Source organism: Arachis duranensis, chromosome 5, assembly GCF_000817695.3.
Source record: "Arachis duranensis cultivar V14167 chromosome 5, aradu.V14167.gnm2.J7QH, whole genome shotgun sequence".
NCBI classification, from domain to species: domain Eukaryota; kingdom Viridiplantae; phylum Streptophyta; class Magnoliopsida; order Fabales; family Fabaceae; genus Arachis; species Arachis duranensis.
The window spans coordinates 1,357,410-1,374,933 of NC_029776.3; the positions used below are offsets into that span (position 1 = coordinate 1,357,410).

The window sequence follows — 17,524 nt, forward strand, 5'->3', positions numbered from 1 at the left end:
TCAAATTTAAACTGCCTCAATGTGTCTTTATAAATAAAATCAGATAAAAATCAATCTCTAATTTTTTTTATCATTAACAAAAATAAAACACAAAAAAAAACTTTTATGTTATATTATATTTTTTATTTTATGTTTTTTAATGAATAAATTATGAATATTTATTTTATAAATTAGACTGTGTTAGATTATATTTATTTTGTGTTAGTACACAAAAAAAAGAAAAAAATATATTTGGTGTTAATTTTTTTATGATCTCTACTGGTGGACTGTTTTAGATTTGAAACGCTGCTTTTTCTCTCTCCCATAATCGCCTGCTGTGACGCTGTCCCCCTACAGAGGGAAGAAAACCCTTTCTTTCCTCATTCCCATAAAATTCAAACCATACTTCCATTTCCTCTCTCTCTCCAATCTATCCACGCTTCATAAATCTTACTCTCTCTCAAGTTTCAATACACGCGCACACACACTCTCTTTCTTTCCTCAATCCTCCATCATCTAGGGTTTACATTTTTTCAACAATGCCCCTGTATTCCCAACCTTCCGTAACATTTTAGATCATTCTCTTATTCTTTAATTATTATCAATCCCTAGATTTACTTATTCATATTTCCAAGGGAATGGATGCGAGTACCAGCGGTGGAGATGGCGGTGGCGGAGGAAGCACTAACGGGGCCACGCCGGCGCCGGCGCCGGTACCGATTCCGAACGCGAACGCGCCGCCGCCGTTCCTGAGCAAGACGTACGACATGGTGGACGACCCTTCAACGGACGCAATCGTGTCGTGGAGCGCTACAAACAACAGCTTTGTGGTTTGGAACCCACCGGAATTCGCGAGAGACCTTTTGCCGAAATACTTCAAGCACAACAACTTTTCCAGCTTCGTTAGACAGCTCAACACTTATGTATGTTCTTTCTTCATTGAATTGGTTGATTTGCTGATTGTTGATTGATTTTAGTAACTGTAGACTGTAGATGATAGCTTTGGATTTGCATGCTTTGCACTTTTGTGGATTATTTATGAATTCATGAAATATATGATGCTGGTGCATGACTCTGGATTTGATTCACTATCTGCAAATGGGTTGGCAGAAAAATATGACCTTGCAAAAAACCAAAAAAGATTTGGGCTTAACTGCTCTTTATCAAATATAGCACTTTGGTTCATTTCAAAGACAGTGTATAGTGGCCTCAAGTAGGAAATTTACTACTTTGCTTTGCTGTTTAATTTAACTAAAAGATCCAGGGTTGGGATTGCCTTTTTCGTTACTATATATCGGAAAACTGAGTAATTTTAAATTTGATATCTTATCCTCCTGCATTGTATCAGCAACTAGATGGAGCAGAAGAGGAAAATTGACAAAGAAAGCAGTTCTCAGGTTAATCAGTTGCTTGATTATAGTTTATTGATGCATTATATTTATCAAATGTGTCAATTGCAAGTATTGTATAAGCCTAATTATAGTAAGTCATATATATGTTGTCTTGAGGAGGATTTAGGATGAGGAGATGTGTATTTACTATCTGGTTTCTGTTTCTGCAAACAAAAAAGACAACACATGGTCTAGGGTTTCTGAGCAATGAAGTGACATAGGTAGCTCTGTTTTGACTGCATATTGGCTGATGGAAATATGCTTTGTAACAAATGACATAGGTAGCTCTGTTTTGACTGCATATTGATTGATGGAAATAAGCTTCGTAACCATTTTGTGGACTTGATAAGTTGCTCTTGCGTGCTTAGGAGTTAGGACTACGTGTTTTATTTAGTGTGTGGTTTTATTGCTGTTGTGGGCCATTATTCTTCTTTTCTCCTTTGACACTCGTACATGATTGTGTTTCAAATACAGACATGCTGAATCCTCATATGAGTGGAAGAAAATTCTATTTGTCGGTTTACTTTAAAATCACTGTAATGTAAATATTTTATCTTTTTCATTCCTTTGAAGTCATATATTCAACCTGTGACAGAATACTTTAAAAGGCTTAGCTTATCGGCATTGAGATCAAATACTTTGTATTATTGATATTAATTGAACATTCAATTTGATAACAAACATAAAAGAGTAAGTTGTACTTGAACTTGTCCCAAGGCTCAATTTGTGGATATATTGCTTTTCTAAATTGGAATGGACTTGGGGACTTGGCATCTTATCTAGTACCTGTATTGTCAGTTCATGTTGGTTTTCTAAATTGGAATGGACTTGGGACCTTGGTGTCTTATCTAGTACCCGTATTGTCGGTTCATGTGTTGACATTAATGATCTTACCTCTTTTCTTGTTTGACCATCAGATTATATTTTGTGTCATTGAATTGATCACAGTTCCACGTAGTGGGATAAAGGCTTTGTTGTTGTTGAATTGATGACAATTATCTAATATGCAAATAGTGATATCTGTTACTAGTCTTTTAGGCTTTTATAAGCTTACAACTTGTATTGCAAGAATGATCTCCTCATTGCCTTCATTGGAGTGAGATGAACTGTTTTGTTTTGAAACATGTGTTGTTTTTATTCTAGCTGTCCATTTTTTAACTTAGCTATGCAAGTTTTACAGAACTCCTCTATACAACAAGTTATAGAGCTGAAATATCTCTAGCGTGCTGTTGACATCCTCATAATCACGTTTTTCCTTTTTGAACATCATAAACTCATCCTTGTAATGCAATAAGCAGGGTTTTAGGAAGGTTGATCCAGATCGATGGGAATTTGCAAATGAGGGCTTTTTGAGGGGCCAAAAGCACTTGCTTAGGAATATAACACGAAGAAAACCTGCCCATGGTCATCATCAACAATCTCAGCAATCACATGTACAAAATTCATCAGTAGGGGCATGCGTAGAAGTTGGTAAGTTTGGGCTCGAGGAAGAGGTTGAGAGGCTTAAAAGAGACAAAAATGTGCTCATGCAGGAACTTGTCAGGCTGAAGCAGCAACAACAGACCACTGATGGCCAACTGCAAACAATGGTTCAACGCCTTCAGGGCATGGAGCAAAGACAACAACAAATGATGTCATTCCTTGCTAAAGCCGTACAGAGCCCTGGCTTCTTTGCGCAGTTCGTACAACAGCAAAATGAGAATAATAGGCGTATAAGTGAAGTCAACAAAAAGCGCCGGCTCAAGCAAGAAGGTATTGCTGAAACTGACTCTGCTGCTGCTCCTGATGGGCAAATTGTTAAGTATCAACCTCTGATTAACGATTCAGCAAAAGCAATGCTAAGACAGATCATGAAATGGGATACTTCTCGAGCAGAATCTTTTAGTAAAGACCCTGATAATTACCTGATTGGTGATGGTTCGTCATCCTCATCTGGTGCGATGGACAGTGGCAGCTCCTCAAGCTGGACCTCTGGAGTAACACTTCAGGAGGTCCCGCCAACTTCAGTGCAGTCTTCTCATGTTCCAATTACTCCGGGGGCTCCAGGGCATGTTCCCTCAGCTGCCAAACCTGAAATTCAATCTTTACCACAGGCTGGAGTTCCTGAAAAGGTTACAAGGGTTGGAGCATCTGACATACCTTCTATCCATGTTCCTCAAGCAGATGTCATCATGCCTGATCTTGCACCAATAGATGAAATAGAGTCTGGAAGTATGCTTGGTATTCCGGAAGATAATTATATGGCTCCTGAAGCTGGTGATGAGGGATTTATGGATCCTGATTCATTGGGGGTTAGTGGATCATTTCCCATTGATTTTGAAGGAATTTCACCTGATGCGGACCTTGATGACTTCTTAGGAAATCCATCTATTTGGGATGACCTTTTGCAAACCCCAGTGCAAGAGGATACTGAGACTGATATTGAAGCTTCCAAAGTTAATGAGGTGCAACCAGCCGAAAATGGTTGGGATAAAACTCAACATTTGGATCAACTTACAAAGCAGATGGGTCATCTTTCTTCTGAAGCAAAATAGAGCGCTTGATTACCTGTAAAATTTGATTGAACTTTCATGTTGCCTAAGGTAATCCTTGACCCAAACAATCACAAGTGACTTTTATAATATAATTGTGCTTAAACGTGTTCACTAGAAAAAGTGGATTCCTTCTATTGCATCACCACCTAATTTTTTTCTTCCATACCTTTTCACGGGAATTCCTTCTTCATACTATCATCCTTGTGGAGTGTTTATAACCTGATTCGTTTCTTATAATGTTATAGGAAATGTGTGATGCTTGAATACCAGTGAATCGCATAAAAGTTCTTCTCCCATCTTTAAGTTTCAATTTGAGGGGGGGAATGAGAAAAACAGAGAAGACATTGTTACTGATTGTTGAAGGTATCTGAAAAGTCCGAATTGATTCTTGACGGTTACCATGTCAACCTAGGGCCTGTTTAATTCCCAGTCTTGTTATCATTTCTCGAGGTGTGCTTGTGTAAAAAGTGGAAATGAAAGAGGTGAGGGGAGATTGAAAATCATTAATGTAATTTAGATACACCATACTCCAATGACATTGCTATCTTTTCTTTTTCTTTTCTTAACAGGTGCACTCTTTAACATGAAGTTGGAAATTTGACTCTAACTGTATTTTGCGTTGGACAAAAAGAAATTTTATTTGAGCTCAAGCCAAAACACGAGGAAACTACTATTTCTACCCATGAAAATTCTAAACACTGACAAATCTATCCATAAAACAACGAAATTGATGTTGTACTCATGAAAGAGTAAAATTATTTAAATCCCAAAAACTTTACCAAAAAATTCCAAATTACCTTTCTTTTACCCTTAATTTCCTTCGTCCCTTATGCCCCTCTCTATTCCCATTGCAAATCACAACTATAATTTGATTAAAAAAAGAATTCAAAATAAGTATAACTTCTTTCTAGTCGTAGGATCAACAATCATTTGTTTTTCATGCCTTAGTGAACATCACGATCATATATTCAAACCAGACTCAAACAAAATAATAATTGTTGTTTCTGGAGAGGGAGGGCAAGATTGGAAGGCGGTGAAGAGGAATAGGAGAGATGGAGGAGTGAGAGAAGAAAGGAATGACCACTGGATTAGAAGCCCTACCATCACCGTGTACGGTGAAGGAAGGAGTAGCAGCCAAAAACGTCGTTGTCATCGCTGTCATAGCTGGTGGTGCAGAGAACGAAGAGATGGAGAGCTCGGGTTAGCCAAAGAAAGAGGAGGGATGCGATAGAGGAGCCGTTCCACCAGCGCCACGTCTGCCGTCACCATCGACAGAGCTCGCCACTGGAGGCACTGTCCTTGCTAACGGCTCCAACCTTGACAGCCGCAACATCACTGTCAATGAGCCTCATTTCCATGGCGACGGTGGAGGTGATAAGAATGATAGTTTACTTCCAAAACACCGCAATTTAAAGCCTTTCAAGAAAAGTCCTTGAGCATGAAAAGAGCAACGAAACAAATTTGTTAAGAAATAAGAACATTGCGTGAGACGTGGAGTCTATGTGACCTTTTAATCAAGCATAAGTTGCATAAACTTGAATTCTCGTGGCAAATTTGAATGTACATGATATTAAAAATAAAAACAAAGAATAATTAGAAAAAGAAGATAAAAGCACTAAACTATCTGTACATCACTTCTTAAATCAATTACATAAGAAATGTTAATTTTCATGAAATAAGTCTTATATAAAGTATTGATGCGGATAAATTAATTAACAGTGAATGAATCTTCACAATTTTCTCTTAATTGACGTTGCCTGTAATTTTTCATCATACAAGATCTTCTGTTCTCCTTGAGCAACCATTACCCTAATATCTTTTCCACATATTTATCAGATCGTCAACTTTACATATTGTCTATTAACATTGGAAGGAACTGATTAAGTATCGATGACAAAGCACCAGTGCATCTTCTAGGTCAGGGGTTACCTTAGACAATAATATAGAAGGTTAACATAGATTCAATAGACATCAAACTCTCTTTTGTACATCCGAAGAAAGAAGACCCATCTGCTCAGTAAGGTGATCCATGCGTTGAGTTTTGTCCCATCCATTTTCTGTTGTTTCCACCCCATTACCCTTGGACTCTTTGGCAACATCTTCCTCAATATCCACGGGCACTGGAGTTTGCAAGAGATCATCCCAGATAGAAGGATTCGATAAGAAATCGTCGATGTCTATTTCAGGGGAAAAACCTTCTATATCAATAGGAAATGACGCACCAACTCCTAGTGAATTAGGATCCATATATCCCTCGTCCCCTTTCTCTGGCATTTGAATATTACTTCTTGTCTCTGTCTCATTTATCGAAGGAAGATCAGGCATGATAACATCTGCTTGAGAAGCATGGATAGAAGGTGCCCCAGATGATCCATCCTTTGTAACTTTTTCAGGAGCTGCAACTTGTGGTAAAGATGGAATATCAGGTATGGCTGCTGATGGGATGTGTCCTTGAGTCCCTGTAGCAGCAGGAGTGTGGGAGGACTGCAATGAAGCCGGAGGAACCTCTTGAAGTGTTACCCCAGAACCAGAAGGCCAGGTTGAAGTCATGGTGTCATCGGCAATCAAGTAATTATCTGAGTTTTTACTTAGAGCATCGGCATGAGAAGCATCCCATTTGATAATTTGCTTTAGCATTGATTTTGCTAGGTCATTCATCATAGGCTGATATTTCACAATTTGTCCAGCAGGAACAGTAGCAGGCTCAGTTTCGGAAATGCCTTCCGGCCTGAGCCGACGCTTTTTATTGACTTCAGTTATGCGTCTATTGTTCTCACTTTGGTGTTGCACAAACTGAGCAAAGAATCCTGGGCTTTGAACAGCTTTTGCCAGAAATGACATCATTTGTTGTTGTCGTTGCTCCATTCCATGAAGGCGCTGAGCCATTGTCTGCATCTTGCTATCGGTGGCCTGTTGCTGCTGTCGCAACCTCACAAGCTCTTGCATGAGGACGTTCTTATCTCTTTTAAGTCTCTCAACCTCTTCCTCAATCCCAAACTTCCCAACTTCTACACATGCCCCTGCTGTTGAACTCTGTCCATGTGATTGTGGAGCCTGTTGATGACTATGACCATGGGCAGGTTTCCGCCGAGTTATAGTTCTAAGTAAGTGCTTTTGACCCCTCAAAAATCCTTCATTTGCAAATTCCCAGCGATCTGGATCAACCTTCCTGAAACCCTGCTCAATGAATAATGATGATGAGTTAATGTTGTAAGAAAGCAAGAGACAAAAACGTAGTCAATCCACCTCCAAAGCAGAAGTAACTTTTTCTTATCACATTAAACACTAAAATAAACAAGTACAGCCAAGCTAAAAATACACAGATAGGACCACATATGATTATATTTATGGTGCAATGGTAATATTTCATCTAACTTAAATCATGGCAATCTACACCTGCTCCACGAGAACTGGAATAGATGTTGCAATGAGATTTACCACATTATACGTCTCTTAAAGACTAGTAAAAACTACTACTAGTATACTTTTAATAATTGATATCAGCAGGCTCATGTTTTTGTATTATCATAGGAGGATATAGGACTCCCCATCTTCACCCACCCAACTCAACCCCAATATTCTAGTTACATTTAAGTTAAAGTGTTAAACAATACAGTTCATAGAAGAACCTGTAGACTCCTAAATCATCTTCGATATAATACAAGTCACCTTACTTCAACTAGGCTTATACCATATGTGCAGTTGATTAACCTGAACATGGCTTTCTTTGTCAAATTTCCCTCTTGTGATCCATCTAGTTGCCGGGATAATGCAGGAGGATAAGATATCAAATTTAAATTTTTGGGGCTATTCTAGTATTCTTCCTTTGATACATAAACAACCAACTCCAACCAGTCTAATATAATTAAGGCCAATTCTATGCCTATGAGTTGGTGCCTAATTTTTGCCTAACCTATCTTTTATAGCAAACGTTAAATATTTAAAAATTATTTAGTTTTATACTTCTCAAATTAAATATTGATTCTTAACGTTTTTTGTCAAGTTAGACATCATAGCAATCACTATTAATTAAAAGAGATGGATGAAGCAAAATTCCTACTTTACATCCAGTCTATGAAAATCAACAACATAACTAAACCCAAACACATACCAAAACTCAAACCCCAGGAAGGGGAAAATCGCCAATCATGACACCACCATATAGTCTTTTCACTTTTACTGCGACAGTAAGTCAATTCCATAGACAAACACTAATATGAATAGATAATTTCAGAATCACATTTTCTCTGCATTTTGCAACATATCCAAACATACCAAACACTCATCAACTGGAGAAGTTACTAACATTCTAAATGTACTATTAGTTACTAATTAGTCCAAAAGGAACTATTATTGTTCACGGAAAGAACACCACCAACAGTGTTCCCTTCAAATTCAATCGTCCAGGACGCAAAATAAAAAGAATAAAATTAAAAAATATCACCAATCAATCAAAACTACTCCAACAACGATAAAAACAAGAAGAAGAAGAAGAAGAAGAAGAAGAAGAAGAAGGAACATACGTAAGTGTTCAACTGCCTAACGAAGCTGGAGAAGTTGTTGTGCTTGAAGTATTTCGGCAAAAGGTCCCTTGCGAATTCCGGTGGGTTCCAAACCACGAAGCTATTGTTCGTTGCGCTCCACGACACGATCGGGTCCGTTGAAGGGTCCTCTACCATGTCGTACGTCTTGCTCAGGAACGGCGGCGGCGTGTTCGTGCTCGGCATCGGCATCGGCATCGGTGCCGGCGCCGGCACGAGCATGCCACCGCCATCGTCTCCACCGCTGGTACTCACTCCACTCATGTGGAATATTTATTTTTAAAATTCTTTTTTTTTTTAATTTCCCCAAGAAAATTAAAAAGAAGAAAATGGAAAGAAATAATTAGGATAAGTGTATGGTTGTGAGGGAAAGGAAGGGTTTGGGGGGATAATTCTTGAAAAAAAACGTAAACCCTAGTTTATGGTTCCAGATGAGGGAAAACAGAGCTCCAAACAAGGTTTAAGATTTTAAATTTTAAATTATTAAGTAACAGATAAGTTGTTTGGAGAGGACGGAAGAGAAGAGGAAAGTAAAATACTAAAATGTCTGAAATCTATGGATAACGTTTGCCCGTCACTTTAGTCACGAAACTATAGGTGACTTCAATTAATTTCTCCTCTAATTCGCTTACTTTCAAGTTGGATGGATTTTACCTATTTTAGAAAATTTGTTAGTTTTTATATATTTTTAAAATTTTAATATTGATTACCGACGGTGTGAAGTATTTTATATAATTGTGTAATTAAATTAATTTTTTTAAATAATTATTTACGTAATTAATATATAAAATAATTATTTTTATTAAAAGTGATGCTATGTATACAAATTTTTTTTTACAATTAAATTTAACTAATTTGATCTAATTACAATTAAAACCATTTTCAGAATGAAAACACGTAACACGTACTTTAATGCTTGTTAGACGCACAATTCAAAAAACTTGTACTACATGAATAAGTTTTTTTATATTTTATGTACTATACAAATTTTTGTTAGAAAACACACAAATTTCAAAGTAGAGTACATAAATTTTTGAAATATAGCATATAAAATTAAAATGTAACACAAATTTATTGATATAGCACATAAATTTTTATACATAATACATATTTTTAAATTATAACACAATTTTTTGCTACATCAAAATTTATGTATATATTCTTTTATTGAATTCCGTTGCACCATATCACATAACGTGTGAATCAAACCAAGTAAAACAATACACACCTTTTTATTTTCACAACACATAGGTAATAGAAGCTACAGTTCGGTAACTCATACTAATTTGACAGATATCATTAAAAAAATTATGATTTATCATAGTACACAAATATTTAAGTGTAACACATATTGTTGTTTAACATAGCATACAAATTTATATATATAGTGTAAAAAATAGAATTATAGAATAATATTAATTTTTCAAACAATTCAATTAAAGAAAACTAATATCATCATAAATGAGCATAATAAAAAAAATAAAAATATATACAATAATACATAAATATAGAGTATAGAAAAAACAAACACAAATGATTAAAATTAATAGTATACAAGTTACACTAATTTGTCAGAAATTATTAAATAAATTACGATTTATTAAAGCACACAAATATTTAAGTATAGTACATATTTTTATTTAACATAACATACAAATTTACACATATACTATACAGATATTGAATATAAAAAAAATTCACAAAAAAAAGAAATCAAACAATAATAACAAAAAAAAGAAAGAAAAAAGATAAAAAAAAAAGAACAAGCGTAAAAGAAGACAGAAAAAGAAAGAAAAGAAGAACGTAAGAAGAAGATAATTGTAGCAGCAATAACAGCGACGATTATAGTAGTGGTAGCCGCAGCGATCATCATGATGTTGAAGGAGGCCAAAGCCAAAAGAAGACCGTGACTGAAATTTAAACTTTAATAACTTGGTCAATGAAATGCATCAAAATTAAATTTATATATATATATATATTTAAAAACATATAATTCTATCGCATGCTTGGTTTTTATTTTAATATGATTTTATTTTAATTTCTTGTATTAAAATAACAACTCAATCAAAACCTTAAATTTTGTATTTTAGGTCAATGCTTTCAAAATTCAAATACTTTGTCAATAAAAATAAACACTAAATTCAATTTCTATCTTATTTAAAAAACAAAGTGACTGTTCATAATATCAAATACAAGTTATTCGTAAATTATATACAAATTTTATATTTATCTTAAATTGTATGCGTGGAATGTTGATCTAAAAAATTATTGGATAAAGATTGTATTATTACCTTCTAAATTAGCATGTCTAACTTTTCAATACCAAATACAAATGTATTATATTGTTTATAATCACATACGATATCGTTTTGTCTATATAAATAAAAATAAATAGATCTTTTGCTAATTCCATACTTCACCAAGTTAACATTTCACGTATAAAGGTTAGATTAAACTTTTACTAATGGTATAATAGAAGATCTAATTATCTCAGTATTCTGAGACATGAACTAATTAATTTTTTTTAATAAATCTCTTTATCCTTCATTATAATGAATATGGATTAGGTTAGATGTATCTAACCATCCACGCATATGGTGACAATATTTTACTCTACAAGATTGATAATGCTACTCAACAATACCTTCACTACTACTACAAAAATAGGCGTTTTGCAACGAAACTTTTGTCTCGAATCCATGTTAGTAGTAAAGTCAAATTACCATATCTCAAATTTGCTACCAAAACAAATTTTACAGCTAAAAAAGTGTGGTAGAAAAATTCAGTGGGTCAATCTTAACTACGGCAAAAAATATGATAGAATTATGCTTTTTATTTAGATTATTTTTATTTAACTACGATTTAGAGTGTGGACAATAATATTAAAACCATGATTATTTAAATGTCTCCGCAATTTACAAATCTATAGTTAACAGACCAAAAACTGTAGCTAAATAAAAATACGTCGTTCTTATTAGTTACGGATCTTCATTCGTAGTTAAAGTGTCATTGCTACGGTTTGTTTTGACTTTAACCACATTTTTTTCATAGCTAAATCTATTGTTTCTTATAGTGTATTATCTTTAACCTACGTTACAAAATTCACATCTCATGTCTTCAGTGATTCTACAAACTCTCATCACATTTTGTTGGTCAATGTGCTTCAACTCCAAATTTAACAGAAGCCGTCTATTGTCAAATAAATGAAATTAGAGATAATAATCACATTTATTCTCAATATTAATTATATCTCTTTTATTACCAACAAATAATATTTTATTTATTATCGCAAACTTAGGAGTGTCATCAAATTAAGTTCGTTTGAATTAAAAAAAAAATGTACTCGAACTAACTAAAATGTAATTGTGTTAGTTTAAATTGGATTTAGTAATTTTTTAAATAAAAAATAGCTTGATCTAGTTAAGAGACCCAATTATATTATATTATATTATATTATATTATATTATTTTTCTCATCTTATGGGTGGTACTAGTTTGTTGGTTCAGGTTTAGATTTCTAAAATATGAGAGATATACTTTAGAGATAGTCTTTAGTTTGTGAAAATATTTTTGTATTAAAAAATAATTTGATTTTATTTAGAAAAAAAAAGATATTTTACTGTAATATTTCATACGTAGATCTATGAATAAAAAATATGTTTTTATAAGTTAAGATTTTTGTAATTGAATTTTAAATTTTTCAATTTTCAGTTCAATATAGAACATATCTAATTTATTTTTTAGAGTTACATCTAATTTTCTTTTATTATTTGTAAGTGTCGAATAATTTTTTTCATAAATGAAATACTGTTTTTTGTCGAAACAATATTATTGGATATTAAACAAACGAATACTAACAGTCACCGAAAACAAACGAAAACTAAGGAAAAAAATACTTTTTCTTCATAGAGGAGTCAAATGTCAATTATAAGTATCATACAAATATTAGTTTTACATCCATGATGATAAGAAGATAAATATTTTATATATTAAATTATAATCTGATAAAAAATATAATATTCAATCACTACAAATTTTAACAAATAAAACTAGAGAAAAATTTTAACGAACTATAACTCAAATGACATAATTTCTTTCTTTACTTAGAAATTTTGGATTCATTCATAACTTAAAAAAAAAATTAGAGAAAAATATGAGTTTCTTTTATTTGTTTATCTACATCGTACTCAAGTTCCATAACGGTTTACAATAAAAAAAACCAGAAAAGTAAGAAGTTGAAGAAGATAAAATGGAAGAAAAAGGTCGGAAAAGGAATGTTTTTGCAAAATATTATTTATTCTATCAGCCGTGGGGCGATAGCTCTCGAAGCGAGAGTTTTTAGGATTTTCTATAATAAAAATACTTTAAAATGGTATAAGTTTGTTGAGAGAAAAAAATTATTCTTTTACAAAAATATTATTATATATTAAAAATTAATTATTATGTGAGTAAGCTGATTTTTTTTGTATACATACTGTAATTATATTTATGGTTGACAAATACTGTGCATTTGATTAAACTTCTTTAAAAATATTTGAATAATTTTGTTTATTTCATGTTATGAGTAGTACTGTTTGTTGGTTCAGGTTTAGATTTCTAAAATATGACAGAGATACTTTAGAGATAGTTTTTAGTTTGTGAAAATATTTTCGTATTAAAAAATAATTTAATTTTATTTAAAGAAAAAAATATTTTATGCGTAGATTTATAAACAAAAAAAATATATATTTTTATAGCTAAGATTTTTGTAATTGAATTTTAAATTTTTCAATTTTCAATTCAATATAGAACGTATCTAACATGTTTTTTAGAGTTACATCTAATTTTCTTTTATTATCTATAAGTGTCGAATAATTTTTTTATGGATGAAATACTGTTTTTTGTCAAAACAATATTATCGGATATTAAACAAACGAATACTAACAGTCACCAAGAACAAACGAATACTAACGAAAAAAATACTTTTCTTTCGTAGAGAAGTCAAATGTCAATTATAAGTATCATACAAATATTAGTTTTACATCCATGATAACAAGAAGATAAATATTTTATATATTAAATTATAATATGATAAAAAATATAATATTTAATTACAAAAAAATTTAACAAATAAAACTAGAGAAAAATTTTAACGAACTATAACTCAAATGATATAATTTCTTTCTTTACTTAGAAATTTTGGATTTATTCCTAACTTTACAAAAAAAAAACTAGAGAAAAATATGAGTTTCTTTTATTTGTTTATCTACATCGTACTCAAGTTCCATAACGGTCTACAATAAGAAAAACCAGAAAAGTAAGAAGTTGAAGAAGATAAAATGGAAGAAAAAGGCGGAAAAAGAATGTTTTTACAAAATATTATTTATTCTATCAGCCGTGGGGCGATAGCCCTCAAAGCGAGAGTTTTTAGAATTTTCTATAATAAAAAATGTTTTAAAATGGTATAAGTTTGTTAAGAGAAAAAAATTATTCTTTTACAAAAATATTATTATATATTAAAAATTTATTATTACATATTTATGTATAAATAAATGTATTGTTTAAATTATTTTGAATATATATTTTATATTTTAATATATATTTTATCTGAGTAAGCTGATTTTTTTTCGCATACATACTGTAATTATATTTATGGTTGGCAAATATTGTGCATTTGATTAATTTTTTTTTAAATATTTGAATAATTTTGTTTTTTTTCATGTTATGAGTAGTACTGTTTGTTGGTTCAAGTTTAGATTTCTAAAATATGAGAGAGATACTTTAGAGATAGTCTTTAGTTTGTGAAAATATTTTGGTATTAAAAAATTATTTAATTTTATTTAAAGAAAAAAAAGGATATTTTATGCGTAGATTTATAAACAAAAAATATGTTTTTATAGCTAAGATTTTTGTAATTGAATTTTAAATTTTTCAATTTTCAATTTAATATAGAACATATCTAATATGTTTTTTAGAGTTACATCTAATTTTCTTTTATTATCTATAGGTGTCGAATAATTTTTTTTCATGGATGAAATACTGTTTTTTGTCAAAACAACATTATTGGATATTAAACAAACTAATACTAACGAAAAAAATATTTTTCTTTCACAGATAAAGTCAAATGTCAATTACAAGTATCATACAAATATTAGTTTTACATCGATAACAAGAAAATAAATATTCTATACATTAAATTATTATCTGATAAAAAAAAATATAACATTCCATTACTAAAAATCTGAACTGAGTAAAATCAGAAAAAAATTGCCAGCAAATTATAACTTAAATGGCATAATTTTTTTCTTTATCTAGAGATTTTGAATTCATTGCTAACTTTAGAGAAAAAAAATTAGAGAAAAATATAAATTTCTTTTATTTTTTTATCTACATCGTACTCAAGTTCGATAACGGTCTACAATAAAAAATAAAAAAAGTAAGAAATTGAAGAAGATTTTTTTTTTGGTGACTTAGAAATTGAAGAAGATAAAATGGAAGAAAAGGGCCGGAAAAGGAATTTTTTTTACGAAATATTATTTATTCTATCAGCTGTGGAGCAATAGCCCTCAAAACGAGACTATCAGCTGTGGGGCGATAGCTTTCAAAACGAGAGTCTTTAGCGTTTTCTATAATAAAAATACTTTTTAAATGGTATAAGTTTATTAAGAGAAAAAAATTATTCTTTTACAAAAATATTATTTATACATTAAAAATTATTTAGAAAGTATTTGAAAAAAATTAACAAAAATGAGTTATGTAGACCTTTTTACATTTTTTATTTTTAATCATTCACTAGAAATAAAATAACAAAAAAGTATACTTGATATAAAATTATCAAAATTTAAAAATGAAAATTTCAATTTGTGTGTATATTTTTTATATGATATTTTACTAAAAGATAGAATTAGATAGAGATTAGAAATAATATAATAGAGATTTCTAATATTAAGATTAAGAGAGAAATTATAGTTTCAATTACATCATATTTTTATATTATTATAACATACTTTTATAATTTTTTAAGTGAATTATAAGAATGATAAGAGTCATTCAATCAAAAAATATTTTTAGAGACCCAAATTGTTCATTCTATTTTTAGAATGACTCAAAGTTGTTCATACTATCTTTTTGAAGTATTTTCATCCTTTGTATATTTTATTTTTTTATTTAAATCTATCGGAGGTATTTTTTAAAAGTTTATTAAAAAAAGTAATAAAGACTTTTTTTTCTTTCATTTAAGTGGGAAACTAGAAAATAAAGATTATGAATTTGATTTCATTTTTTTGTTTGAAAATTTCCAAGTATCATGGACATGATGATTTTCTTGTGTGGTAATCTCCTATTTCTATTTAGTAAAATCATAACTAATGGACTATTTCTGAACCAAATATTTTTTTTATTGTATTTTCGAACCAAATATGCTACAACATTTTTTCAATAAAAGGTAACAAAGTCGGCTTAAGAATCAAATACCAACTTAGTCTTTCATTAAAGAAATCCTAATCAAATAAGGCAATCAATAAAAAAGAAGGGTAAAAATTAATTGGCATAACTTTATATTTTATTTCAGATTTGCACATTTATTATTATATATATATGTGCATCTTCTATGCATTCATCTGAGTACATAACAATCAATTTTTTCGAAGATTTTATTTTGGTGAATTCCTCACTCCGGCTAATCTGCTATATCCCCAGGAAATTTATATTCCTCACTCTTATTCTATTTTGCTCATATTTTTATGTTATTATTTCCAGGTTGCTCATCCATAGTCCATTCCAAAATCCATTAGATAAATTGCACGTCTTCGTAGTTGCTGCGCTGAGAGAACAAGGATTCTGTCTTATTGAGCTCACTGCATATTAAGGTGATATATTTTCTATGAATTCTTTATTCTATAACACGCAAAGACATTTCTACAAAATTAACAATACAAAAATCATGCATAGCTCCGTTTATTTTTTTTAGTTATGGGTAAAATTTTGGTCTAATATTCAGTTATTATATTTTATAATTTTTTTTAAATTAGGAGAGTGAAATAATACGTTTCTGTATATTGATAAAAGGATGTATTGTCTTACTCCCATAATTTTAAATATAATATTAAATTATTATATTTTATGGTGTTTTTTAAAATTATGAAGGCGAGACAATACGGCGTCGCTCATTAACAAGGGGCTATTGAAAGGGATGTAGGATTTCACTTCCATCATTTTAAAAAATACCGTAAAATACAATAATTAAGTGTTACACCAAAATTTTTTTCATATCCAAAAAAATTAATCGCATAGTTCTACTATCAATAATTTTACAATAAGAACAATAATACTAAAAAAAATTCCAGTTTTATGATACAAAGCATGGTTTAATTATTATTTTTTAATTTTTCTGTAGAGTTTAAACCTTTAGAACCAAAATAATGTAACATAAACAAAAATTAGGGGGTGTGAATAAATATTATGAATTAATACTTATAAAAATTTAAACTTGATAATTATATATTTAACATGTTTTTCGCAAGAGGAAATATAGGAAGCCAACGGAGTATCTGTATAATGTGTACAATGGGGATTTAGGAATGTTCGATTCAATAGAATATCATATGTTTATTATTTCTAGTATCCGGATAGTTATTCTGGATAGTATAAGTGTATTGTGTTTGAAAAATTAATAGTATTTTATTTTGGATATTCATTTATTAATTTATATTAGGCCAAATAAATAACCCATTGTACACATTATACAAATATTCCATTGGCTTCTTAGCGAGATTTTTTTCGCAAAAGGTTTTTTTTTTCTTAATTAAATTTGAAGCGTTGTTTCTGTACAAATATATTTTTTCCTTAATTAAATTTGAAGCGTTGTTTATGTATGTACATATTCATTGAATCCTTTTTTTGTTTAAGAATCTTTGCACAAAAAATCAACAAAGGTAAAATAATACTGTTATAACGGGTTTTAGATGGTTCGTTTTGGATTCGATTTTAAAAAATGAAATATGATATGCAAATTTAATTTATTAATGATGTTTTGTTAGATTACTTGAATCAGTTGATTAGATTACGGAAATAAAATCTATCCAAATAATTTATTCGGGTAG

The 17,524-nt window shown here is 30.8% G+C and overlaps 2 protein-coding genes across 4 annotated transcripts; one reads left to right on the top strand and one right to left on the bottom strand.

The window, feature by feature from the left end:
• Positions 1–272: 272 nt before the first annotated feature.
• On the top strand, positions 273–4,605 carry LOC107487181 (heat shock factor protein HSF8). Of its 3 annotated transcripts, none has more exons than XR_008009548.1 (4): positions 273–902; positions 2,669–3,952; positions 4,150–4,386; positions 4,474–4,605. XR_008009548.1 is itself a non-coding variant. In XM_016107788.3 (4 exons), the coding sequence occupies exons 2-3, from the start codon at positions 1,335–1,337 to the stop codon at positions 3,902–3,904; spliced, it is 1,278 nt and encodes a 425-aa protein (XP_015963274.1). In that variant the 5' UTR covers positions 756–902; positions 1,328–1,334; the 3' UTR covers positions 3,905–3,952; positions 4,150–4,467. The 3 variants fall into 3 exon arrangements, 2 of the variants coding, with proteins under 2 accessions (XP_052118171.1, XP_015963274.1); XM_016107788.3 differs by lacking the exon at positions 4,474–4,605 and adding an exon at positions 1,328–1,376 and having other exon boundaries at positions 756–902; positions 4,150–4,467; XM_052262211.1 differs by lacking the exon at positions 4,474–4,605 and having other exon boundaries at positions 4,150–4,467.
• Positions 4,606–5,708: 1,103 nt separating this feature from the next.
• LOC107487180 (heat shock factor protein HSF8) lies at positions 5,709–8,964 on the bottom strand. Its single transcript, XM_016107786.3, has 2 exons — positions 8,428–8,964; positions 5,709–7,081 (listed from the first exon to the last, which is right to left on the bottom strand). Exons 1-2 carry the CDS (start codon positions 8,707–8,709, stop codon positions 5,876–5,878), a joined length of 1,488 nt encoding a protein of 495 aa, XP_015963272.1. The 5' UTR covers positions 8,710–8,964; the 3' UTR covers positions 5,709–5,875.
• Between the last annotated feature and the right edge of the window lie 8,560 nt (positions 8,965–17,524).